General features: G+C 35.0%; 1 protein-coding gene across 27 annotated transcripts in view; it reads left to right on the forward strand.

The window, feature by feature from the left end:
* The window catches only part of RIMS2 (regulating synaptic membrane exocytosis 2), a 587,005-nt gene that overhangs the window by 95,000 nt on the left and 465,906 nt on the right, over nt 1-26,099 (forward strand). For 18 of the 27 annotated variants that reach the window (XM_065903249.1, XM_065903253.1, XM_065903241.1 and 15 more), the window contains exons 2-3: nt 11,377-11,409; nt 11,810-11,896. The exons of the other annotated variants lie outside the window; for them this stretch is intronic. In XM_065903249.1, the coding sequence (XP_065759321.1) occupies nt 11,377-11,409; nt 11,810-11,896 (120 nt within the window). The remainder of the gene's footprint in view (nt 1-11,376; nt 11,410-11,809; nt 11,897-26,099) is intronic. 27 annotated transcript variants of the gene reach the window in all.

A 26,099-nucleotide genomic window follows, 5' to 3' on the forward strand; every position in this document is an offset into this window, starting at 1 on the left:
ATTTTCAAATACTGAGTTAGCATACCTGGGTTAAATTCAGCCTGGTCATGCTGTGCAATTGTTTTTATACATTGTTGGATTCAATTTGCTAATATGTTGTTGAATATACATTCATTGGTGTTCATGAGAGATGTTCATCATAAATTTCATTTCTTTTAATGTCTTTGCCTGGTTTCCATAATAAGGTGATGCTGCTACAGAGAGTGAGTTTAGAAGTGTTCCCTGGGTTTCCTTTTCTGGGAGAGTGTAGAGCATTGGTACCATTTCCTCTTTAAATGTTTGGTAGAATTCACAGATGGAACTGTCTAGACCTTGGTGATTTCTGTTTTGTATGGTTATTAGCTACTGATTTGATTTCTTTAATAGATGTAGGCCTATTCAGATTATCTGTTTTTCCTTGTGTGAACTTTTGTAGATTATATTTTCTAAGAAAATGGTCCATTTCAGAAGGTTATTAAATTTCTGGGCATATAATTGTTCTTAATATTTTTAGATCAGTAGTGACAGACTGCCTTTCATTTCTGATATTGGTAATTTGTGTCTTTTTCTTGACTAGTCTAGCTCTAGGAATTTATAATTTTATTGGTCTTTATAAATAGGCACCTTTTGGTTTTGTTGATTTTTGTCTGTTGATTTCCTATTTTAAATTTCACTGATGATTCTTCTACTTTTTATTATTTCTTTTCTTCTTGTTTTAGACTTTATTTGCTGCCCCCCCCACCCCAGTTTCCTCGTTAGTTTATGGATTTAGATCTTTCTTTTTTCCCTAGCATATGCATCCAGTACTAGGAATTTCCATCTAAATTCCGTATTTAGATGCATCTTGGAAATCTTGATATATTTTCATTTTCACTTTAGTTCATAAAATTTCAAATTTCTCTTGATAATTCATCGAACTTTGCATTATTTAAAAGTGTGTTAGTTTCTAGACATTTTGATTTCCCACTACAGTTCTGTTATTTATTTTTATTACTGTTAGCATGGTATATCTTTCTTCATTCCTTACTGTGTCTATTTCAAGTGTTTTCTTATAGAAAACACATTGTTGACACTCTTTTTGTTTTTTGTTTTTGGTTAATCTACCTTGACAGTTTCTATCTTTTAATTGGTGAATTTAGATCATCCACATTTAAAATTGAAATGGCAACCCACTCCAGTATTCTTGCCTGGGAAATCCCATGGACAGAGAGGCGCCTGGCTGACTACAGTCCATCGGGTTGCAGAGTTGGGCACAACTGGCACGACTGAGCATGCGCGCGCGCGCACACACACACACACACACACACACACACAAGCACGCACGCGCGCGCACACATACACACTACTTTGACAATTTCTATCTTCTAATTGGTGAATTTAGATCATCCACATTTAAAATTATTATTGATATAATTGGGTTAATAGCTATCACATTTGTAATTGTTCCAATAATTGCCTTTGTTCTTTTATTTACTTTTTTGGTCTTCCACTATTTCTCTCCAGTCTCTGGTTTGAGTTCAGCATCTTATATGATTAGATTCCATTTTTTTCCCTCACTTAACATACGGATTATACTTCTTTTTTAAAAAATAATATTTTTTAATGGTTGTTGAAGAGCTTGCTACTGATTCATAAATTAACAACTAATCCAAACCAACTTTCAGATAACACCATACCACCTTAGGGGTGGTACAAATGCTTTATAAAAGTGTATTCCTGATTTTTCCCTCTTGTACTTTAAAAATTGGTATTAGTCATTTCACTTATCCTTAAGCTATAATCATCAAAAACTGTGTTACTACTATTATTTTGAACAAACTCCTGTTAGATCAATTAAGAATAAGAAAAATAAAAGATATTTTTTGCCCTCATTTATTCCTTCACCAATGCTCTTCCTATATTTTATATAGATGTTGGTTTCCAACTTATATCATTTTCTTCTCCCCTTTTTATAGTCTTTGAAAGGCAGGTAAACTAATGACAAATTACCCAATTTTTTCCTTGTCTGAGTAGGTATATTTCTCATTTAGTTTTGAAGAATAATTTCACTGCACACAGAATTCTAGGTTAGTGGGTCATTTTTTCTTTCAACTCTTCAAATATTTTATTCCACTTTCATCTTTCTTGCTTGTTTTTTAAAGAGAAGTCAAAAGTAATTCTTATGTTTATTTCTCTGTAGGTAAGATGTTTATTTTCCTTCTGGCTTCTTTCAGAATTTCCTCTTTGTCTTTGGTTTTCTGCAGTTTAAGTAGCATTTGCATAGGTATAACTTTTTTTTTTTAAACTACAGATCATGCTTAGTATTCCTCATGCTTCCTAGGTGTATGGCTTGGAACCTGTCATTAATTTTGAAAAATTCTCAGTCTTTGTTACTTCAAGTATTTCTTCCATTCCTTTCTTTCTTCTCCTTCTGATGTTCCCATTGCTTGTATATTACACCTTTTTTTAGTTATCCCATAGTTTGTGGACATTCTATTCCATCTTTTCTTTCTTTGTCTTTCAGTTTTAGAAGTTTTTATTGGCATATTTTCAAGCTCATTAATTCTTTTTCAGCTGAGTATAGTCTACTGATGAGTCCATCACAAGCATTCTTCATTCCTGTTACAGTGTTACTTATTTCTAGAAATTCCTTTTCATTCTTTCTTAAGCAGTACATTTCTTTGCTCACACTACTCATCTGTTCTTTTTTAAACTTAGTTATTTATTTTTAATTAGAGACTAATTGCTTTACAATATTGTGTTGGCTTCTCTCACACAGCAGCATGAAGCAGGCATAAGTATACACATGTCCCTCCCTCTTAAACCTCTCCCCCACCCTCACCCCATCCTACCCCTCTAGGTTGTCATACAGTACCATGTTGAGGATATATTTGCAAATGAAGCAATTGAAGAGGGATTAATCTCTAAAATATACAAACAGCTCATGTAGCTCAATTTCAGAAACAACCCAATCAAAAGATGGGTGGAAGACCTAAATAGACATTTCTCCAAAGAAGACATACAGATGGCTGACAAATACATGAAAATATGCTCAGCATTGCTCATTATTAGAGAAATGCAAATCAAAACTATAATGACCTTCCACCTCAAATCAGTCAGAATGACCATCATCAAAAAATCTGCAAACAATAAATGCTGGAGAAGGTGTGGAGAAAAGGGAACCTTCTTGCTCTGTTGGTGGGAATGTGAGTCATACAGCCCCTATGGAGAACATTATGGAGGGTCCTTAAAAAATAGAACTACTATATGACCCAGCAATCCCATTCCTGGGCATATATCTGGAGAAAGTGAAAGGGAAAGTGTTAGTCACTCAGTCATGTCTGACTCTTTGCGACCCCATGGACTGTAGCCTGCCAGGCTCCTCTGTCCGTGGGATCCTCCAGGCAAGAATACTGGAGTGCATTGCCATAGGAGATCTTACCAACCCAGGGATTGAACCTGGGTCTCCTGCATTGCAGGTGGATTCTTTACCATCTGAGCCACCAGAGAAGCACCTTATCTTGAGAAAAATATAATTTGAAAAGACACATGCACCCCGATGTTCAATGAAGCACTATTTCCAAAAGCCAGAACACGGAAGCAACCTGCTGTTCATCAACAGATGAATGGATGAAGAAGTTGTGATACCTATATACAATGGAATATTGTTCAGCCATATAAAGGAATGAAATTGTGCAATCTGCAGAGATGTGGATGGACCTAGAACCTGTCATACAGAGTGAAGTCAGAAAGAGAAAATTATTGTATGTTGCTTGTATTGGAATCTAGGTGAATGATACAGATGAACTTATTTGTAAAGCAGAAATTGACACACAGATGTAGAGAATAAGCTTAAGAATACCAAGGAAGGAAGGGGAGGTGAGATGAACTGGTAGATTGGGATTTACATGTATATACTACCATGTATAAAATAGATAACTAATGAAAACCTACTGTATAGCACTGGGAATTCTACACAATTCTCTGTGGTGACCTTAATGGGAAGGAGATCCCTGAAAGAGGGATATATGTATATGTATAACTAATTCACTTTGCAGTACAGCAGAAACTAACAAAACTTTGTAAAGCAACTATACTCGAATGAAAATAATAAAACTAATTAATAACAATTAATTTAAAAAGAAGATCAAAAGTAGTCACATAAACACAGGGAAGAAAGACAAAGAAGATTAAGAGGAGCAGCGTGTAGTTAATTATGTTGATTGAGGTGATGGTTTCATGTATATAAATATATGTCCAAGTTTATCAAATTTTCCATTGTGATTATGTGCAGTTTATTGTATGTCAATTACACCTCAATAAAGTTGTTATAAGATTACAAAAGAAAAAACTAGATTGGAAAGGAAGTAAAACTATCACTGTGTGTAAATGACATGATACCTCATATAGAAAATCCTAAAAGATGTCACCAGAAAGCTATTAGAACTCATCATTGGATTCAGTAAAGTTGCAGGATACAAAATTAATGTACAGAAATCTGTCATGTTTCTAGACATGAACAAAGAACCATCAGGAAGATAAATTAAGAAAACAATCACTTTTACAGTTGTATCAAAATGAATAAAATAACTAGGAATAAGTTTAATCAAGAACATGAAAGGCCTGTACTAAGAAAGCTGTAACACTGATGACAAAAATTGAAGGTGACACAAACAAACACAAGGACGTGTCCTACTCATGGACTGAAAAAATTAAAATTGTTAAAATGACCATACTACTCAAGGCAACCTACAGATTCAGTGCAATTCTTAGCAAAATACCAATGACATTTTTCACAAAACTGAAACAAATAATTGTAATATTTGTATGGAAACACAAAAAACTTCAAATAGTCAAAACAGTGTTGAAAAGGAAGAACAAAGCTGGAGATATCACACTACCTCATTTCTTAAGAATTTTTATAGTTTTAGATATTAAGTTTAGATCTTTGTTTCATTTTGAGTTAATATTTGCATGTGGTGTTAAGCAAGGCTCTAACTTCATTGTCTTTCATGTGGACTACCAAATTTTCCAGCTTTGTCGAAAAGCCTGTCCTTTCCTCATGGAATGGTCTTGGCACACCATGGAATGATCAAAATCCAGTTGAATATATTTATAAGGTGTTTATTTCTGGGCTCTCTATTGTATTCCGCTGTTCTGTGTCTGTCTTAATGCCAGTACCACGCTGATTACTGCAGCTTTGTTGTATGTTTTAGAATCAGGAAGTGTGATTCCTGTGTTTTTGTTCTCACTTTTCAAGAGTATTTTGGCTGATCAGGGTCCCTTGAGATGCCATGTGAATTAAGGATGTCTTTCTGTATTTTGACAAAAACATCATTGAGATTTTGATAAGAATTGCATTGAATCTATAGATTGCTTTGGGTAGTATTAAATATTGATCTGTGGTTTTCTTTTTGTGTAGGAAAGAGTATGACATGACTGAGCAACTGAGCATGCACACACAGTGTCTTTGGCTTTGGTATTATGGTTTGGTGGTGTAAAACAACATGTTAGGAAGTGTTCCTTCCTCTTTTGACTTTTCTGGAAAGTTAGAGAAGGATTGGTTATTAGCTCATATTGAAATGTTTGGTAGAATTCATTAGTGAAGGCATCAGGTCCAGAGCTTTTCTTTGTCAGGATTTTTGATTAACACTTCAGTCTTTTTACTACTTAGAGTCCTATTCAGATTTTCTATTTCTTTGGTAGGTTTTATGTTTGTAGGAATTTGCTCATTTCATTTAGGTTTTCCAATTTTTGGCCTGCATTTGTTCATAGCAATCTCAGATTCCTTTTTTATTTTTGTTGAGTAGTAGTAGTGTTCTTTCACTTATGATTTTAGTAACTTGATTCTTCTCTTTTTTTATTCCATCTAACAAAATTTGTCAGTTTTGTTAATCTTGAATTTCAAAGAACTAACTTTTAGTTTCATTGAATTTCTCTATTGTGTTTTTTCTGTTTTATTTGCCTCTGCTGTAATTTTTAACATTTCCTTCCTTTTGGTGACTTTGGGTTATTTGGGTATTTTTTTTCTAGTTTCTTAAGTTGTAAAATTGTGCTTTTGTTTTGAGGTCTTTCTTGTTTTTTTTTTAGTGTAATTGTTTATAGCTAGAAATTTCTTGCTTAGCACTGCTTTAGCTGCATCTCATAAATTTTGATATATTTGTTTTGTTTTCATTTGTCTCTGAGTATTTTCTAATTTTCCTTGTATTTTCTTTTACTCATTGTTTTAAAGTGTATGTTAATTAATTTCTAAGAATTTATGATTTCTCTAGGTTTCCTTTTGTTTTCAATTTCTCACTTTATCCTCTTGTGTTTTCAGGCAGTTCAGTTCAATCACTCAGTCGTGTCCCACTCTTTGTGACCCCATGGACTGCAGCACACCAGGCTTCCCTGTCCATCACCAACTCCTGGAGCTTGCTCAAACTCATGTCCATGGAATTGGTGATGCCATCCAATCTTCTCATCCTCTGTTGTCCCCTTCTCCTCCTGCCTTCAATCTTTCCTAGCATCAGGGTCTTTTCCAGTGAGTGAGTTCTTTGCATCAGTTGGCCAAAGTATTGGAGTTTCAGCTTCAGCATCAGTCCTTCCAATGAATATTCAGGACTGATCTTCTTTAGGATGGCCTGGTTAGATCTCCTTGCAGTCCAAGGGACTCTCAAGAGTCTTCTCCAACACCGCAGTTCAAAAGCATCAATTCTTCAGCACTCAGCTTTCTTTATAGTCCAACTCTCACATCCATACATGGCTACTGGAAAAATCATATCTTTGACTAGATGGACCTTTGTTGGCAAAGTAATGTCTCTTTTTTAATATGCTGTCTAGGTTGATCATAACTTTTCTTCCAAGGAGCAAGTGTCTTTTAATTTCAAGGCTGCAATCACCATCTGCAGTGATTTTGGAGCCCAATAAAATAAAGTCTGTCACTGTTTCCATTGTTTCCCCATCTATTTGCCATGAAGTGATGGGACCGGACACCATGATCTTATTTTTCTGAATGTTGAGTTTTAAGCCAGATTTTTTACTCTCCTCTTTCACTTTCATCAAGAGGCTCTTTAGTTCTTCTTTGCTTTCTGCCATAAGGATGGTGTCATCTGCATATATGAGGATATTTCTTGTGTTTTAGAAGATACTTTATATGATTTCTCTGTTTTAAAGTCTACTGAGACTTAATTAGTGGCCTGACATATGGTTTTTCCTGGAAAAGGTCCCATTTCCACTGGAGAAGAATGTTTGATTTTCTTGTTGGGTATAATAGTCTATATATGTTTGTTTGGTTTAGTTGGTTTATTTTGTTTTGGTGTGGGTCTCTTTGATTTCATCTTATATGGAATTTGTTGATCTTCTTGAATGTTTATATTAATGTATTTTATCAAATATGGGAATCTTTTAGCTGTTATTTCAGCAAGTATTCTTTCTCTCTTCTGGAACTCACACAACAAACGTGTGTTGATCTACTTAATGGTGTCCCATGCTTCCCTTAGACTCTTTTCTTCAATCTGTTTTCTTTCTCTTCTCAGATTCAGTGCATTTTACTGTTACATCTTCATGTTTACTGATTATTTCTTTTCCCTCTTGAAATCTGCCTTTGCATTCTTCTAGTGAATTTTTCATGTCACTTTTTGTACTTTTTTTGGGAAGGGGCATATTTGTCTGGTCTAAAAATTGATACAAGGCAGATTGACAGGAGAAAAAAAATTAATTTCTTTGCACAGAGGTCTCATAGAAATGAAACCCTGGAAGTGACCAAGTCAGGCTGTTTATATATTAATTTTACACAAAGAGACAGTTATTTTTGACAAGTTAGCAAAAGGGCTTTACCTGTAGTAGCAGACCAGTGAAGAAGGCACACAAACTCTTTACACAGCTTTCTTCAGGCTTGAGTTTCCTAATTCTGCTGATGAGGACGCTTTCTGTGCTTTGGGTATGGGGGAATACCTTCATCCTGGAGATTTCATTCTTACTTTTGGGGGAAAGAGAAGTACCAGAGCATTATTTTCCTCTAAGTATCATTTTTTTTCTCATTGTTTGTCAAGTAACTTTAATTCAAAATAATCTACATGCTATTGTGCATGTCTTGGGGCAGCCTGCTCTCAGTCAGGAAACTGGTCATATTAATATAAATATGTGGTAAGTCTGGAAATCCTATTTCCCCCTTCACTAATTTTTGTTACTTTCTGTGATTGTTTTTATTTAATTTTATTCTTTTCTGTTGTAGGCTGTGTCTTTCTGAGGATCAGGCTGTGTTGTAAACTTGGGATCTTCTCAGTCTTTTCTGAATTTGCCCCTTTCACTGCGCAAGTGTAGTGACTTTCTGTTTTTTCTCACGTATGCAGTTACTTTAAGTTTCAGTCTTTAAAGTCTGGCTCCCAAAGCAGGGAGGAATTGAAAAATGAAAGTTGTGGGGGAAATGAACTGGTCCTTTAAATATATACTGGAAGTCACCTTTGCCAAAGGAGAGGGATTTGCAACAATGAGGGGATTAAAACAATTTACCTCATTATATGCACCTATGAGATGAGAAGTAATAACCAGTGATCAGAGCACAAATCTTATATTTGGGGGACAGGGTCAATTTTGCTCATCCTGGCCCTCCAAACTGAGGGCAGGTTGCTCCAGGAGCAGGTAAACAGCTGCCTTACACGGAGCAGGGTGGTATGGAATGGGTAGCTGCTGTTATGCTAAGAACTCAAATTGACTGAAATTAGCAGCAATGTGTAGTTCTAGCATTCTTCTGAAGTTAAAAACCCTCATAGACTCCAGATTTCCAAAATAGTTACATCAGGGAGATTGCCTAGGCTTGGGGTGGGGGGCGGGATTCTGTTGCTTTCCAGTCTCTTCTACTGTCTGTATTTTTGTCTTCCTTCCTGTTTTGCGTTTCCTTAGAGGCTTTTTACTAGTGTCTACAGCTTGCAGTTCTTTTAGTTGTAATCCCATTGTTCAGGAGTTCTAATGACCTGGTGGTGAGGTGTTGCTCCGGGACAGCCATTCAGCAGCCCCAGTTGTTTAGTCACCGAGTCGTGTCCAACTCTTCGTGATCCACAGTCAAAGGCTGTAGCGTAGTCAGTGAAGCGGGAGTAGATGTTCAATTGTTTAGCGTCTCTTAAAATTTTTTCCCGTGAGATTAGGATTGTTAAAGAGAGTAGACAGCTCTGGGAGTATTTAAAATTTATTTTCCCCCTCCTGTTGCTGGATGCCGGAGGAGATTTTTTTCTGATCTTCACAGCGAGCAGCTGGCAGGGCTTTGTGGAAGTGTGGTGGCATGCCTAAAACTGGGACTCCTTGGAATTCTAAACTTCCAGTCTAGTCCAAAGACAGTCTCTAAAAGTCTTCCCACAGACACTGGTCCCACGTGTGTCTTCTGCTCCTGGGCTTGTACTGTTGATAAACTGTGACAGACTATATCCATTTGTCTGTTTCTCTAGTTTTCAGTTTGCCCACTCTATGACCTAAATTCTTTGATGACTAAGAAGAGGTGTTGATTTTCAGTCTGTTCTGCATTTTTACTTGTAAGGAAGAGAGTGATAATTTTCAAGCTCTTTATATGTTTTATTGGAAACTGGAAGCCCCTCATATACTTTCTGGAATGCAGGGATGTAGGAGTTTATTGTTAATAATGTTAAGGTACTGTCCAAAACATATATAATTACTTTTCCATATTACCAGTTCTTAAACTATTATCTCAGAATGAATTTTAAGTATGGTCAGATAGATACTCTTGAGGTTTGATTTTGTCTAAAATATTGGACAAAAGAAGGGTAATTTTATACTCTTGATTGTATTTAAAGATGATAAATATTTATACTGCTATGCTTGTGATACATATTTTATTTGGGAAGCTAATGCAAATGTTTGTATATTTCACTTGTATTTTACAAAGCCAATAAAAAATTTCTGAATTGGTAATTTACATTTTATGTCTGTTAATTATTTCAACTTATGTTTTAAAATTAGAAACTGATTTATAATTAATATAAATTTGTTTATGATAAAAACTTTTATCACTAATTAAAAGCAAATATGATTTCTTATAGAGAATCACCTAGGATGTCTTCAGATATCTTCTCCTCTTTCATGAATTTAATGTTTTTGTTTTTAACATACATATTATTTGGTGAAGGATAATCTTGAATTGTTCCCCATTTTGATAAGCTGGTTTGGTAAATTTTCTTATATAGGACCTATTTTGTTCTAAAACATTAAGAGATTTTTATGTCTTAAAGAAATACAATGATAAGTTTTCTAGGTAGAATCCATCGTCACTATAGTTTGCTTGTATTTATTTGCTTGTATATTTGGTGCTAAATATAATCCCTTATTAGTATTCCGTTATATCTCTACTTAAATACTAAATGATGTTGCCTTAGCTCTAGGCTAAAACTGTTGTACATTTTGAAGTTTATGCAGAGAACAGGAGAAATTCTTTTTAGTTAATATAGAGATATATAAATACCAATTATATTCATTGATACTCAAAAATATATAAGGGTATACCCTTTCATTAAATTATTAGATCATTTAAAATAAAAACACACTGGAAAAAATCAATTTAATTTTCAAAGAATTTAGTTTACAGTGTTTAGTTTCCTACTGAAAGTCCTAGATTCTAGGGATCCATTTTAGTTGCCAATTCTTAGTCTTTCTTCGGGATAGTACAAACTAATAAACTGATCACTTATCACAGGTTTCTCTCTCAGGTCCAGTCCCAGGCAAAGTGTGGGAAACCACATTTCAGAGGCATCTCTATCCTTGTGTTTTAGCTTTCTCTACTTTTAAATGTCCAGCTAAACAGTGAAGCACTGAGTTGATTATAGGGTAAATGCATTTTTGGTCTTTTATAGTTTTATGAATAATTTACTTTAGCTTATGAATATTTTAAATTTAATACACATAATTATCTTAGTAGCTATTTTTAGGTATATTGGATGCATAACTCCCCAACTTCTTTATCTGCTCCCTTGTGAAGTAAATAAATCCATTTGGAAGGCTTTTAAAATACATTTATAAAACTTTAAATTTTTCTTTAAATATTTATACCTTCAATTATATTAAGGAAGAAATTTTAAAATAAAGAGGAAATCTGTTCATCTTCAGTAGACCAAATGTAACTGTATTTAATATAATACTTTATTTTAAATGCTTCAGTTTCAGTATTAATACAAGTATGCAGAAAACTTGAGGACAAATCATGGAATCATTAAGATAGCAGAAGAATTTTAATATTAGCCCTCTAATAAAACAAATGATTCAACTTTTCCTTTTTGTGTCATATTAATTCAGATGTATAATTCAAATATATGGCAAAGCATTAAGCTTTTCTATGTAACAGACCCCATTTTTCATTTTTATATGACCACAGATCTGTAGATAGAAATTTCTTCCTAGTACAGTGCACTCAGTTGTGCAAACTTATCTTTTTAGGGTCAAAGAAGAACACAAACCACAGACGACACAGTAAGTAAACGTATTGAGTTCAGTAGGCTTGACTTCTGTACCTCTGCCACATTCTGCTTTCTGCACCTTGGATGGTATTAGCGCACACTAATACTGGATAGGCTGCAGCTAGTGTGTCTTCTGCTTTCTGACCCTGGCTTGTAAGAGAGCTGCCCGCAGCTTCTTACTTCATCCATACACTGACTAGATGTAGTTTTTTGCTGCCTGCTTGTGGACTGGTTAAGTGTTCAAACTTAATTTCCCTGTATTCTGACTGCCTGGGTGATAATTGAAGCTCATATTTCCATTGGCTGTAGCTTCTGTGCCTGTGTATTTTTATTAGTATGGATAAGAAAACATTTGACCTATAGTTGTTTTATTCATTTGGTTGTTCAGTCACATTATTTGCTTATTTAAACAGGTGGTTTCCCTTTAGTGGGATCACTGAACTGGTAAATAACGTTCTTCAGCCCCAGCAAAAACAACAAAATGAAAAGGAGCCCCAGACGTAAGTAAGCTGATCTGTACAGACTAAATATTATCTCTGATAGCATAACATACTGAAGAGTAGGTATTAAAATACAGCCCTCGAAATAGCATTCCTCAAAAATGAACATTGTTAGATTATGAATATGATATTTTCACCTTTTATACTTCATATCCCATGGAAATATTAAAAGAAAACAAGGATAATTTATAGGGTAATAAGAATAAAGAGGTAATTCTCTCCTCAACTTTAATATAAATAACATTATCTGTATTTATCCAGTAAAATATTATCACCAATAATGCAATATATTCCAAAACATGTTTCTTTCAAAGATAATTCCTGAAGACGTAAGATGTATTTACCGCCCCCCCACCCCCCAGCCGATTCAACCTTTGTTCAAGTTTATACAGGCTTTTTTTTTTTTAAAGGCTAGGAGAATTTCTTTATTGTAATACTTCTGAGTATCTAAATATGCTCCAAAGGTGTTAGTTAGAACATATAATCTTAACTAAATTTATGTGACTACTAAATCCTGTTTTCACTGAACATTTCATTAGATTATGAAACATAATTTGGGAAATGTAGCAATTTATTCTCACATTGGTCCGAAACATTAAAATATGTCAATTCCATTTATTTCAGTTATTTCTAGGTTGGAACATATTCTTTAAAAAGTTGTTCATCCTTGTATCTTTTTAACTTTGTGCAAAGAATATTATTTATGTTGTAAAGTGGAAGTTACTCGGAGAATGTGAGAAAGAGTGCATAGATGTAAGTTCCTCTCTCCCCATGATAATTGCCATTTTACTCAGAAATGCTGTTACCAGTCAGCCTCTGTGCTTTCTAAAAGTAGGAATTATGTCTATGGAGAAGATGGTTTGGTTGTAGGAATGGGTAGACTGAAAAGTGACATGAGCTCCATGAGAGAACTACCAGAAACCTTAAGATGAAACATTCAGAAAAACATTAATATTTTTGTGTTTAATCCAAACTAGAAGGTAATGTCTTTTTGTTTTGCTATTGTTGAAGGTATTCCCTCATCCATTTTATGTTATCTTGTATGCATTTTATTTTAAATTTTGTCAAAGTTTCAGTTTCAATTAAAGTAGAAAACTGTATTGTGATATGCTCCTCCTAATAGGTGATAATGTAGATGTATAGTTGAAACTGTTGCTATGTTTAAGCCAGTTGAAATCAAGACCTATGTTTGTCTTGTCTACATTTTATCTTTGACATCTAGCAGAATGCCTGATCCACAGTAAGAACTCAATAAATGTGTCTTAACAACTCATTTTATATATTTTATCCTCTTACAATATAAAAATAATGTGTTCCAAGGAATAAAAATAATTTCTCTAATCAGCAAAAATTGTGTTAAAATTGCACAAAATATTATTGTTTTGCTGATTTTTCTCTAAGGTACTGACACATGGTAATATAGTAAAATCAATAGCGAAGTATAATTAGATGCAAATTTGTCTCAGTTTAAAATGATGTCAGTTATGTATCTTCTTTGTATGTTTTAGAAAATAATCATGATTAAATTAGATTATTTAGTAGATTACAGTAGATATTAAATAAAATAGATATTTTGTTAGTAACCTTAAAAAGTGATTTCTAATTACTAAAACAAATGACATTTGATTGGCATAAGCAAAGATCAAGGCATATTTGAAATGAAATAGCTTTATTTCAAAATAAAAATAATAGAGTTTGCTTTGATTTTTGGCTGGGAATATTGTAGAAGAGATTAGTACTTTGTGATGTTTTAAAAATTAATTCTATATTAATAAATATAATTTCCATTAAAGTTTCTTGGACAACTAATTCATTCTTCTTATTCTGTGACCTATACAGTTTAAAAAAATCAGAACTAATAGGTTCTCTTAATACTTACTTTCTTAACGTTGCAGTCTTATTGTGCTAAAGATTTCTGATACATAATTTTTTAGTAGCTTTCCTTTTATCTTTCTGATCTACAGATGAGGGTTTCTTCTCAATCTTCTTTAATTCATCTTCTTTTCAATCAGAGTCTAGGATTTCTTATTTCTGAATCATCTGAAGTTTTCTCTCTTTGACTACCATTTGAATGGGATAACATCCAATCTGCTTGTTCACTTATTTATTAAATTTTTTTGGAGTGTTGTATTCTAGGTATTTATTTTAATTTGTAAATGTCAGAAAGTACAACTTAGGCTTTTCATATTTTGTATAAACATTTTCACAGTAGAGTAAGTATTCTCTCAGTATTGAAAATCTAATATTTCCTGAATAGTAATTTCATTTTAATGAATTTCTATAAATCCCATTTGTGATTATTTAAAAGTTTAACGATGTAGGTTCTTTGAAGTCTGTAATTTTGATGTTTGTTTATTTCATAAGTGTTTTTAAAAAATGTAACAGGAATGTAATTTTGGATTTTGAATGTAATGTAATTTTGATTTGGGTATTTCATGTGAAAATGTAGGTGTAAGTAGAATAACTTATCCAGCTTTGACTTTCCATGAATATTGAAGTATAGAAAATGGATTGGGCTGATTTTCAGTTGTCAGTTCATTCAGCCTTTGCAGAAATTGCCTAATATACAAATTAAATAATTTTAAATTCTTTTCTTTCTTTCATTACTTTTTTGTTTTAATATCAAAATGTTATTGCCTGTAAGGCAATGTAATATATATTATATGTAGAGTGTAAAACAAGTCTTTGGATAATTAAAAAGGGTATACTCGGAAAAAATATAAATGATTTTTAATGCAACGGTTATTTTAACTTGGTGCTCCCAATATGTAACTTAGTATCAAAAATACAAATTAATTAAATACAAATTAATTAAACTAACCAATTGGATTAGTTTGATTTTGAACGTTCATGTTTTATTCAGGTTGTGACATGTTAAATAATAAATGTCCTTTTAAAATAGCAGGAAAACCTAAAATGTGAATCAGAATGAGATGGCCACTTAACATAGTAATCGATTCTCTTTGATAATGAGGTATTTTGAAAGAAAAAAAATGGTAAGGGGAAGAATTTTTTAAGCTTAGGGAACATCACAGGTGAAAGTTTTTAAGTAGAGAAGGGTTTGAGAGACACAAAGAAGACTGGTGTGGCTGGAATATAGTGGACAAGAGAGTGCGAGCCCAGGTGTAGAACTCAGGCAGGGCAGTGTTTCTCTGGAGAGGGAGGAGTTTAGATCTGAATCTCAGTATAAAGGGAACATACTGAAAAATTTTAAACATGAGAGTGATATGATTTATGGATAAAGATCAGTCTGGCTGTTCTGTGGATAGCATGCATGAGGATGGAGGTTGAGAGAGTAGCAAGGAGTCTTTTGTGAAGGACTTGGCTAGAGATTATGATGGCTTGGACCAGGTTGATTACACTGAAGATGGAGGGAAATGGATTGGGGATATATTTGGGGGTTGAAATGACATAATTTGTTAGTGGAGTATATTTACAGGATGTTAGTAAGGAAGATGAAAGAACCAAAGAGGACTGCCAGATTTCTGACTAGAAGAATTTATTGGGTGGTGACATCATTTACTATGATCAAAAAGCAGAAAGGATGAACAGGTTAGAAGTAGAAATTAAAACTGAAGTTTTAAAATTTAAAAGTCTAAGATGCTAATAAGTCAACCAACTTTGAAGGAAGGATATGGATTAGCTGGAGGTAAAACTTTTGGAGTTGTCAGTATGGTGTATAAAGCTAGGGGAGTAGATAAGCTGACCCAGAGAGAGAATGTGTGATGAAGAGCAGATAAGAATGTCCAAGACTGAGCCCAGAACAATTCAGGTTACTAGGAATCCAGGGATAGAAGGACTATGATTCCTGCTCTCAAAGGTTTGACATTCAAACATCTTGATAAGTAATTAAAAACAATATTGTGGAGACTTCCGGTTTCCTCCCTGATATACAAAGAATTTGGAAGCTGTCACTCCTATCCTTACAAGAAAAGAGCTGGATAAACTGAACAAACTGAAAACCAACTCTTCTTTGATCCACCAGAAAAGTGAGGTTACAGGACAAATCAGTGCCCTGGCAATTGAAAGGAGAGGTAAATAGAATTTCTAGGAGTAGAACCCACTGGGGCCAAGAACTGGTAGGAAATTGTTGAAATATGGAAAGCTGAGTGTAGACTAACTTAGGAGTTAAAAATTCCTGGAAGTCCAGCCTTCGGGGAGCGCCCACCCTAGTTTTATGAGTTTTGCTTCCATGAAAGTTAAAGTGAAAGTCACTCAGTTGTGTCTGACTCTTTGCGAGTCCATGGACTATACAGTCCATGGAATTCTCCAGGCCAGAATACTTGAGTGGGTAGCCATTCCTTCTTCAGGGGATTTTCCCACCCTAGGGATGGAACCCAGATCTCCCACATTGCAGGCTGATTCTTTACCAGCTGAGCCACCAGGGAAGCCCAAGAATACTGGAGTGGTTAGCCTATCCCCTTCACCAGTGGATCTTCCCTTCCCAGGAATTGAACTTGGGTCTCCTGCATTGCAAGCAGATTCTTTACCAGCTGAGCTACCAGGGAAGCCCAAGAAAGTGAAAGTTGCTCAGTTGTGTCCCACTCTTTGTGATTCCATGGACTATATATTCCATGAGATTCTCCAGGCCCGAATACTGGAGTGGGTAGCCGTTCCTTCTCCAGGGGATCTTCCCAACCCAGGGATCGAACCCAGCTCTCCTGCAACGCAGGAGGATTCTTTACCAGCTGAGCCACCAGGGAAGCCCTTCATGAACTCTACCAAATTCTCAAGCTCAGTGAAAAATTCTCTCATACTTCCAGCAGTGGATGGGATAAGTAACCATTTTTGACATATTCCTAGAGATTTTCATTCTGAAAGGAAACTACTTAACCAGAGCCCAACTAACATGAGAGTGGAGAAGTACCTAATTACAGTCCTCTTGAAACTTCCTGCTTCTCCAAAAGGGGAAAAAAAAGCTGAGAAGCATTTGTGACAGTCATAGCCCAGGGGCACTAGCCCATGAAAAGATTTAAGACTTGTGGGATTCTAGAATTCTCTTCCATGTGGTAGTTTAGCAATCCAGGCTGCTTCTGTCTTGTTGGCAAGCCAATTAGAGCTCATAGCTGTTAAGGTTGCTGCATCTGAGCGAGAGAGAGAGATGGGAGAACTCACATTCATTCTTAATTATGTAAGACAGGAAGTGAGGTAGGTTACCTTTACTCACAGTTCCTTGCCCAAAGCTGGTCACAAGGCTCTAAACTAACTGAAAGGAAATCTAGAAGGTCCATGTCCTCATGAAGAGAGGCAACTCTATATATAGTGAGCACTAGTAGCATCGACTGCTTCCCAGGTGGCTAAGTGGGTAAAGAATCCACCTGCAATGCAGGAGACACAGGAGACACAGGTTCGATACCTGGGTCAGGAAGATCCCCTGGAGAAGGAAATGGCAACCCACTCCAGTATTCCTGCCTGGAGAATCCCATGGACAGAGGAGCCTGGGGGGCTATAGTCCATGGGATTGCAAAAGAGTCAGCCACAATTGAAGTGATTGGACCCACACAGTAATATCAAATGCAGTTAGTTTTCGTTTGATTCTCATTTATTGCAATGAGGTGGAAATTTCTGGATGCCAAAAGATAAAAACTTGCCAAAAGAATGCTGCTGTAGCAAAGATAACTCCAGTCCCCATTCTTAATACTCTTGGTTTATCTGAAACTACTGTAATGATTTGAGATCAAGGTCTAATTTGTACAGTACTGAAAGTTAAGGTTAATAACGTGAAGAAAATTCAAATACAGAAGTATCCTCTCACAGGAAGGAAATTAATGGTATATAGTGTTTGAAGGAGTACCTATAAATTTTGTCAGTGGGATTACAAGGAAAATTTTTGCATTCTCCTAGGTGGCAGGAGCCTGGCGGGCTACAGTTCCTGGGGTTGCAAAGAGTCAGACACAACTGAGGTTGCACATACGCAGGTGGAAGTGAAAGGAGATTAAAAATGGGTTAACAGTGAAACTATATGAAAACGTACTGAGACACACTTATTTGAACATTAGAGATTCCAAGGAACAATAATAAATAAGACAAACAGTTAACAAAGTAATTTTTAAAAGGAGGAACAGAGATACTAGAAAATCATTCTTCTGTTCTTGGATGGAGGCTGTCTATTTTGGTGTGTTATCTGCTTGATCTAAGAGTTGGTTAGCTCTTTCTCTCTCAGACTATTTATTTCTGGGAGATTCTTAAGACTCTTTTATTTAAGGTCTCTTGACAGAGCAGATTTGCAACAGTTCATGCAAAATTGTTTATGTCTTTTTAGCTGTGAAACGTGAGTCTAAGGATCATTTTTGAGGCTTTTGCTGAAGTGCTAATTGTTAATATGACTTATTACAGTCTTTTCCATCATAACCCTGAGGTAGTTTTTCTCTCCTTTCTCTTCAGAAGATGAAATCTGTAGATTTCATGTCATAGAGTGTCCCTTAGAAGGATGTTTTGGAAATCTTGCTCATACCTGTTGTTAATAAGACTAAGTGTATAACCTGATCCCTTTGCTTAATCATGTTAACTTGCAGTAGGGCTGATTTTAAGGTCAAAAGTGAAATTTCTTAATGCGTGGGCAGCTTATTATTACGTTATAAGAGAAACCTGATGGACCTGCCTCAAAATTGAATTTTATTGTTTTGAAGGCTAATGACAATGGAAATTGAAGGGTCATTGAAAGTATTGTTAATTTTACTTAAAAACCTGGAGAGGGCAATGGCAACCCACTCCAGTACTCTTGCCTGGAGAATCTCATGGACGGGGGAGCCTGGTGGGTTACAGTCCATGGGGTCCCCAAGAGTCAGACATGACTGAGTGACTTCACTTTCACTTACTTAAAAAATTCCACTTGTATTTTTCTAATTTTTCTGAAGATTGAGGATGATATGGACAAAGATGTTTTCTTGTAAGCTATTGGTGCTTGACTGGTGAAAGCAGTTGACACGAATTTGTGACATAGTGAAAGCAGTTTCTGCACATAAATATGTTTCCAGGTCCAACATAGGTATTCTTCAACCTGAGTGGTCTAAAATTGACTACGTCTGTCAATTAGGTTAGAACCGCCTTAAATTCCTTTTGGCTGGGAAAAAAAAAAAGGGATCAGTAAATAAAGAAAAATGATGATGATAGATCACTTGCTCAGATAGTGCATTTAGAAAAATTGATAAAAGTACCAAAGTGCTTATTGCCAAGTAAAGTTTTTATTAAAACATAGTATATGTAGTGATAAGTGCACAGTTTGAAAATATACAGCTCACTGAATTGCCAGACAGTGAATATATCTGGAAACCATCACTGAATGCAAAAAGCAGAACATTACCATACTTCCAAGATCTCTTTCTCATGCTCTCTTCCAGGGAGGGCTCTCTCCCACCCCCGGGAGTGACTTTTAACTTGAATTTTTTTAATACCACATAATTTTTTGCCTATTTATGTTTAGACTTCATACAAATAGAATTATATGGTATATTGTGTCTATAATATTTTGTTTAATGTGTTTGTAAGATCCAATCATATGATTGCATCTAGTTGTATTTCATTCATTCTCATGACTGTATGGCAGTCTAGTATTTCAATATACTGCAATTTATTTATGTTTTACTTTTTCTGTGCACTGGGGTTATTTCCAACTTTTGGCTATTAGTAGTGCTGTGATATACATTCTGATGCCATTATTTCTCATATTATTTGGAAAATTTTGCAGTTATTTGGAACAGTGAAGTACTTCAGCTGTTTAAAACTATTTTCAAACATTAAGTCTAGTTACTATGTCTGTACTATGTACGGACATAGTCTCTGGTTTCCTTTATTTATTTGATGATACTATAGGTACTGTTTCTTTCCGTGCCCTACAGTTTGAATTTCAGTGCCTCTGTATCTGGCCAAGAAAGAGAGAAAGACATTCCAGGCAGAGGAACAGGATGGTATGATCAGATCTGTATTTTAGAAACACATTACATTTGTAATAGTCGCTTAGGCAGCTGTTTAGAAATTCAGAGGAGAGACTTGGTATGTGACTGGGATGGCCAGCTGTATGACATATGTTTTTAATCCTTTTTTATAAAAGGACATTAGTCCTTTCTCTCAGCTGATTAGTAAAGCAGTGACTTTCATATTTTTTTTTTAAAAAACTTCCATTCATAAAAAATATATTTTGCGCTATAATCCAGTATACACATACCTACATACATATATATGTAATAGAAGTAAGATTTATAAGAAATAGTGCACTCTTTCCAATGCTTTGATCTAGTTCATTTAACTGTGAGTCCTGGCTTGCTAAATTTATTTTATGTCCTTGTATTGGGTTGCACTCTGCTATTTGAAAAGCACTCTGTAATGTGTGTGACTGCATTTAATGATTACATTCTATAACTGTATGCCATGAGCTTATAGAAAGCACAACTTAAAACTCATCATTTGACGAAAGTCAATGTTACCTAAATCATGAAAACTCCCCCAAAAGATGAATGGGAAAACAATGACAGCAACAAAAATCTATGTGACTGGGCATAGAATTACCAGGAACAGCAGGATTACTGGGAACTAACAGATTGAATAATGTCTGTTTCTTAAAGAACTCAAAATGAAGAAATTACTTTTGAAAACATTGAATTCAATGAGTTGCTTTGGTGAGGATGGAGAAAATAGACATGAAAAATTTGGATGAAATAGCTTTTTGAGTTAACAAAGTGGAAAAAACTATTTCTAAATTGATATGTCTTTTAAATATTTGTTTGTAAGAAAAGTTTTAAATTAAATATGAGTATTATCTTTGACTCTTTATATCAGGGATCTTTAAAATATGACCTGTAGGTCAAATCCTGCCCATTGCCTATTTCTGTAAATAAACTTTTATTGGAACACAGTCAAGCTCATTTATTTGTTTGCTTTTCTGTGACTATTCTCACATCTCTTTGGCAAAGTTGAGTAACTGTGACAGATTCACAAGGCCTATAGAATCTACCATCTGGAAATTACGTATTTACCATTATATTTCTATTTATAAGCTTAAATGTATGTTTATATTCTTAAGATCTTTTATACCTTTCATTATATTTGGAGTTTGGATTCTGACATTGTTGTTTTGGAGTAGGAACAAACCAAAAACCAATGAAACAAAATATAAACTCTATAAATAGACCATTGCACATGTAGAAACTAAGTATATGATAGACTGCTATTACAAATCAGTGGAAGAAAGGATAGGCTATTTAATGGTACCGGGAAAACAAACTATGTGAAAAAGACTGAAATTAAATTCTTGAATCATATTACATATAAAAATAAACTTTAGATCGATTAAAAGCCTAAATGTGAGAGGCAAAATTATAAAGATCCTAAAAGGAATTATAGAATTTTTTTTGTGACTGACTTAGGGGTAAGTAAGAATTTTTTTTATAACCGGCCATCAAAACCACAAACCATACAGGGAGAAACTGATGTATTGGAATGCATCAAAATTAAAGAATTCTGCTTAACAAAGAATTAGCAGTTATTTGTCAGACTAGAACTTTTGTTATGCTCAATTTATAAAGAATTATTCTTCTACAAATCAGCAAAACAAACAAAAAAGGCCCCCAGGAAATCCAGTAGAGTTTTGGTAAAGGATGGCATGAGTTTATAGGTGTGACAGTCCAGCTGGTGGCTGAACTTCATTAGAAGTCAGAAAAACATGAACTAAAAAAAATGAAACACTTCATATACCCAAGCTGTAAAATTTTGTAAGTTGAATAATATCACATATTGGCAAGGATAAGAGAAAACTGGAACCTTCATACCCTGCTTGCAGTTGTGCTGAGTTAAGCCATTTGAGAAGGAAGTTTAGAAGTATTTACTGAACTTGAGTATATCTATTATATTCTTGCATACATGTCTCAGAGAAAAACATGTATGTGTTTGTAAATATGTCATTACAGGAATATTATAACTTACTGGAAATACTGGGTTGGCCAAAATATTCATTCATCTGTGAGATGTTATGGAAAAACCCAAACGAATTTTTTGGCTGACAAAATATTACAGAGCAGCGGTCCCCATCATTTTTCAGCACTAGGGACTGGTTTTGTGGGAGACAATTTTTCCATGGACTGGGAGATGGGGGGATGGTTTTGCGAGATTCAAGCACATTACATTTATTGTGCACTTTATTTCTATTTTGTGGCGGTCTCATGATATTCTCCCTGGAGAAGGAAATGGCAACCCACTCCAGTCTTCTTGCCTGGAAAATCCCATGGATGGAGGAGCCTGGCAGACTACAGTCCACAGGGTCTCAAAGAGTCGGACACAACTGAGCAACTTCACTTCACTCATGATTTTCTACCTTGACTTTTGGGTTCCATTTCATGCTCCTGTGAGGATCAATGTCACCTCTGATCTGGTAGGAGGTGGAGTTCAGACAGTAATGCAACTGTGGGGAGCACTGTGAATTCATGTTTGTTTCAGGCGTACAGCACAGTGATTCAGTTATGCATATTAGGTTTATTCTTTTTTAGAATAAAGTGCTAACTTTTAAAAAATAAAGGGATGAATAAAATGTAAATAGGGAAAATTATATCTCCATTCAAGTGTGAGCTTCTAGTGGTTAGCACTCTGATTCTATAGCTGAATTTGGATCTGGCTTTACTTACTAGCAGTGTGACTTTAAGTAAAAATAGCCTCTCTGTAGAATAGGAATAATAGTAGAATATTTATAATAATACCTATGTATCTGATCCAAAATAAGCCACAGGCATATTGGCTATAGTCTATTTAGATTTTACTAGAAAAATTTAAAGACTGGTTGCTGAGGGAAGGGAAGTCACATTGGGGAAGGGGAAAACAATTAATTAAAATGGGAGCCAAGCATGAATCAGCGAAGCCAACCTCATGATCAACTCTATTTTGGATACCTAAGTTTTAAAAAGAGAGAAAGAAAAAAAGGCATGTGTTGCAATCTATTCTGGGAGGAGGCAGGAGGATGTATAAAATACATCCTCTAATGAGATGCACCATAGTGAGTCTAAAGGATGAGTAGCTTTAGCAGAAAGAAGGGAAAGAAGCAGTGCAAAAAATGAGGTTGAAGAGGTGAATGTGTGGGCGAACATTAAGACTTTGTAAGACTTGATAAAGTTTTTTCGTTTTCTTGAAAGCAATCAGAAGCCATTAGAGTATTTTAAGCAGTGAGATGACAAGATAATTTTTCTATAGTATGCAGAAGGGGAGAAGTATGAATGTGAATAGCCAGTCAGGAGGCCAGGTGGGCATTGATGATAACAAGGCCTATGGTATTGACCATGGATATAGAGACAAGTGGAAGGATTTAGGACACATTTAAGAAGTAAAATTGAAAGGACTTCATGATAGATTAATTATGCATTTGAAGGAGAAGGGTATTTCTAGAATAATTCTATATTTCAGGCCTGCATGATTAAATGGTGTCACAGTTTATTGAAATAGGAAATACTGGAAGGGAATTTGACTTAATAGGAAAATTACAAATTCACATTGATATGCACTGAAATTCAAGTGGCATTGAGACTTCCCAATACAGATGTGAAGTAGGCAATTGAATATTGAAGCTCAGAGGAGAAGTCTGAGCTGAGGATTTACATTTTTATGTAGGAGGAAAGTGAAGTCAGGCATGGGTAACACTGCCTAAGAAGACACAGAATTAAAAGAGAAGAGAGGCCTGACTCTTGACCTTCAAAGGAAAAAGAACATGAAAGGCTAGAGAAACAGAAGAAAACCAGAAAAATATATTGAAAGCCAAGTGGGCAGTGAACATAATTTCAAGTACTGTTGAGAACCCAGTAAGATGGAGACTAAAAAATCTGTCCATTAGTTTTAGGTACAGGGAGGCCATTGGTAAACTTTGTGAGGATTAAGAAGTAGACTGGAAACCAGATTAGGTTGGTTGAAGAGTGACTGGGGTGAGGAAGCAGAGATAGAATTTGGCTTATATATAAATGGGAAAGGGAAAAATGATCTCTTTGGCAAGCAACATGATTGAGCTCTTGAATCTGCTTGTACACCATCGCTTCTACATATGGTAGTTTCTCATTTTATAGGACTGGAAGTATGACTACCAAAAAAAAAAGAAACACCTCTCTAAAAGTCCTCTCTTACCTCCTCAAACTATTGTAGATTAGTCCTATCTGAACTTTTGACTTCTCTCTCTCTCTGCTCCCTACAACAGGAAAGATTTGATCCCATCCCACAGCCCCAATAATGCTACAGTCTCAGGGACTGAGTTCAGTTCTTACAGTTCTTATTGTAAGAGCCGTTTCAATAGCTCTAATCTAGCACTTTGGGATACATAATTCCTGATTTCTCTACTTACGTTACTGGCCTTCTCCCTGTGTGTGAAAACTGGGGTTTCTGTTCCCCTCGAGGCCCTGTGTAGCACAGTTTGCTTCTCTAGGTTTCTACTTCTTGTTCCAGTGTAACTTGACTGGGTAACTTGCCTAGTTCTCCAGTGCCTCTAGAACTAAAACAAAGCATTTTCTCTAATCTTCTTCTTGTTTCTCTTTCTCCCAGAGAGGTTCAGCCAAATAATGAAAGACCATGTCAGAGATCGTAAGTGTATAAACAGGTATACAGTAGACATGTATAGTCGCCTCACACATAGAAAGATGATTCTTCCAAGTGGTGGGAGAAGCTCTGATGCAGAGCTCATTCATGGTCCACTTAAAGTCATGCTTGTTCTTGTACATGTTTTATGAACTTAGGTCTCTTGTAGTGATGCTTATTTTGTGTTACTAGAGATTCACTTAAACCTGGTGAAAGACCATCAGGGAAATATAGTATGTTACCTAAAGTCATAGAAAAAAAAAAGTGGCATAGCTATTTGAGTTTATTAATATTAGACATGAAAATGGAAATATGCTTTTGTGGTTGCAGAGATAAAAGAACTTACATGGCTGTATTTTTAATTTACCTCCTGACTTTAGGTTGGGGGCTTCCCATGTTGTGCAGTGGTAAAGAATCCACCTGCCAATGCAAGATGTGCAAGAGATGTGGGTCCAGCCCCTGGGTCAGGAAGATACCCTGGATTAGGAAATGGCAACCTGCTACTGTATTCTTGCCTGGAAAATTCCATGGACAGAGAAGCCTGGCAGGCTACAGTCCATGGGGTTGCAAAGAGTCGGACATGATTGAGCTACTGAGCACACACACTGATTATAGGTTAGCACTGTGAAACTAACTGTTTTTTAAAAGTCAAACTTATTTGAGGTTGTATTTATTACCAGTAAAATTCATTCCTTTGAGGCATACACTTCAGTGAATTCTAGAAAACATACACAGTAATATCTACTACCATAATCAAAACATAAGCTATTTTCCTCACCACTAAACGTTCCTTGCGCCCATTTGTAGTCAGTTCCCTTGCTCTACTCCATTCCCTGGCAACCACTGATCTGATTTCTGTCCTTATAATTTTGTCTTTTTCAGAATGTTACATAAATTAAATCATATCATATAAAATTGGACAACCTGTGATCCGCAGGCCACATCTGGCCCACTGCTTGTTTCTGTATAACCAGTGAATGGCTTTTACATTTTAAAAATGTTGAAAAAAAATTGTTTTTTAATAATAATATTTTGAGATTATAAAAATGACATAAAATTCAAGATTTAGCATCCATAAATAATATTTTATTGGAGCATAGCTATATTCATTCATTTACATATTGTCTTTGGCAGGTTTCTGGTTCATGCTTTTTAAATTCTGTTGAAGGTCTAGAACCTATACCTTGTCTAGCTAAGGAGTCTTTGTTGAACCCAAGGCCACACTTTTCTTCAATGTTTTCATCTACAAGTTTTATACTTTTAGTCATTTTATTTAGTTCTGTAATCTATTGTCTACAGTTTTGTAATACATTTAGTTAATTTTCATATAGGTATGAGGTATGGATTGAGGTTTATTTTTTTACACAATGGATTTCCACACAGGGATTTTCAGTTGTTTTAAAGGACTATTCTTTATTGTTGAGTACCTCGGCATCTTTTTAAAAAAGTAGTGACTGTTTAAGTATTGGACTGTTCAGGACTCTGTTTTATTGTATGTATGTTTATGCTTTACCAATATTTGATTACTTCTGTAGTCTTTACAGTAAGTCTTGAAATTAGGTAGTGTGAGTTTTTCAGTCTTTTTCTTTTTCAAAATATGTTGCCTAATTTGAGAGTTTTGCTTTTCCATACAAATTTTAGATTTAGCTTGTCAATTTGTTTGCAGAAT

The sequence above is a fragment of the Muntiacus reevesi genome, chromosome 12, assembly GCF_963930625.1.
Source record: "Muntiacus reevesi chromosome 12, mMunRee1.1, whole genome shotgun sequence".
Lineage (NCBI taxonomy): Eukaryota > Metazoa > Chordata > Mammalia > Artiodactyla > Cervidae > Muntiacus > Muntiacus reevesi.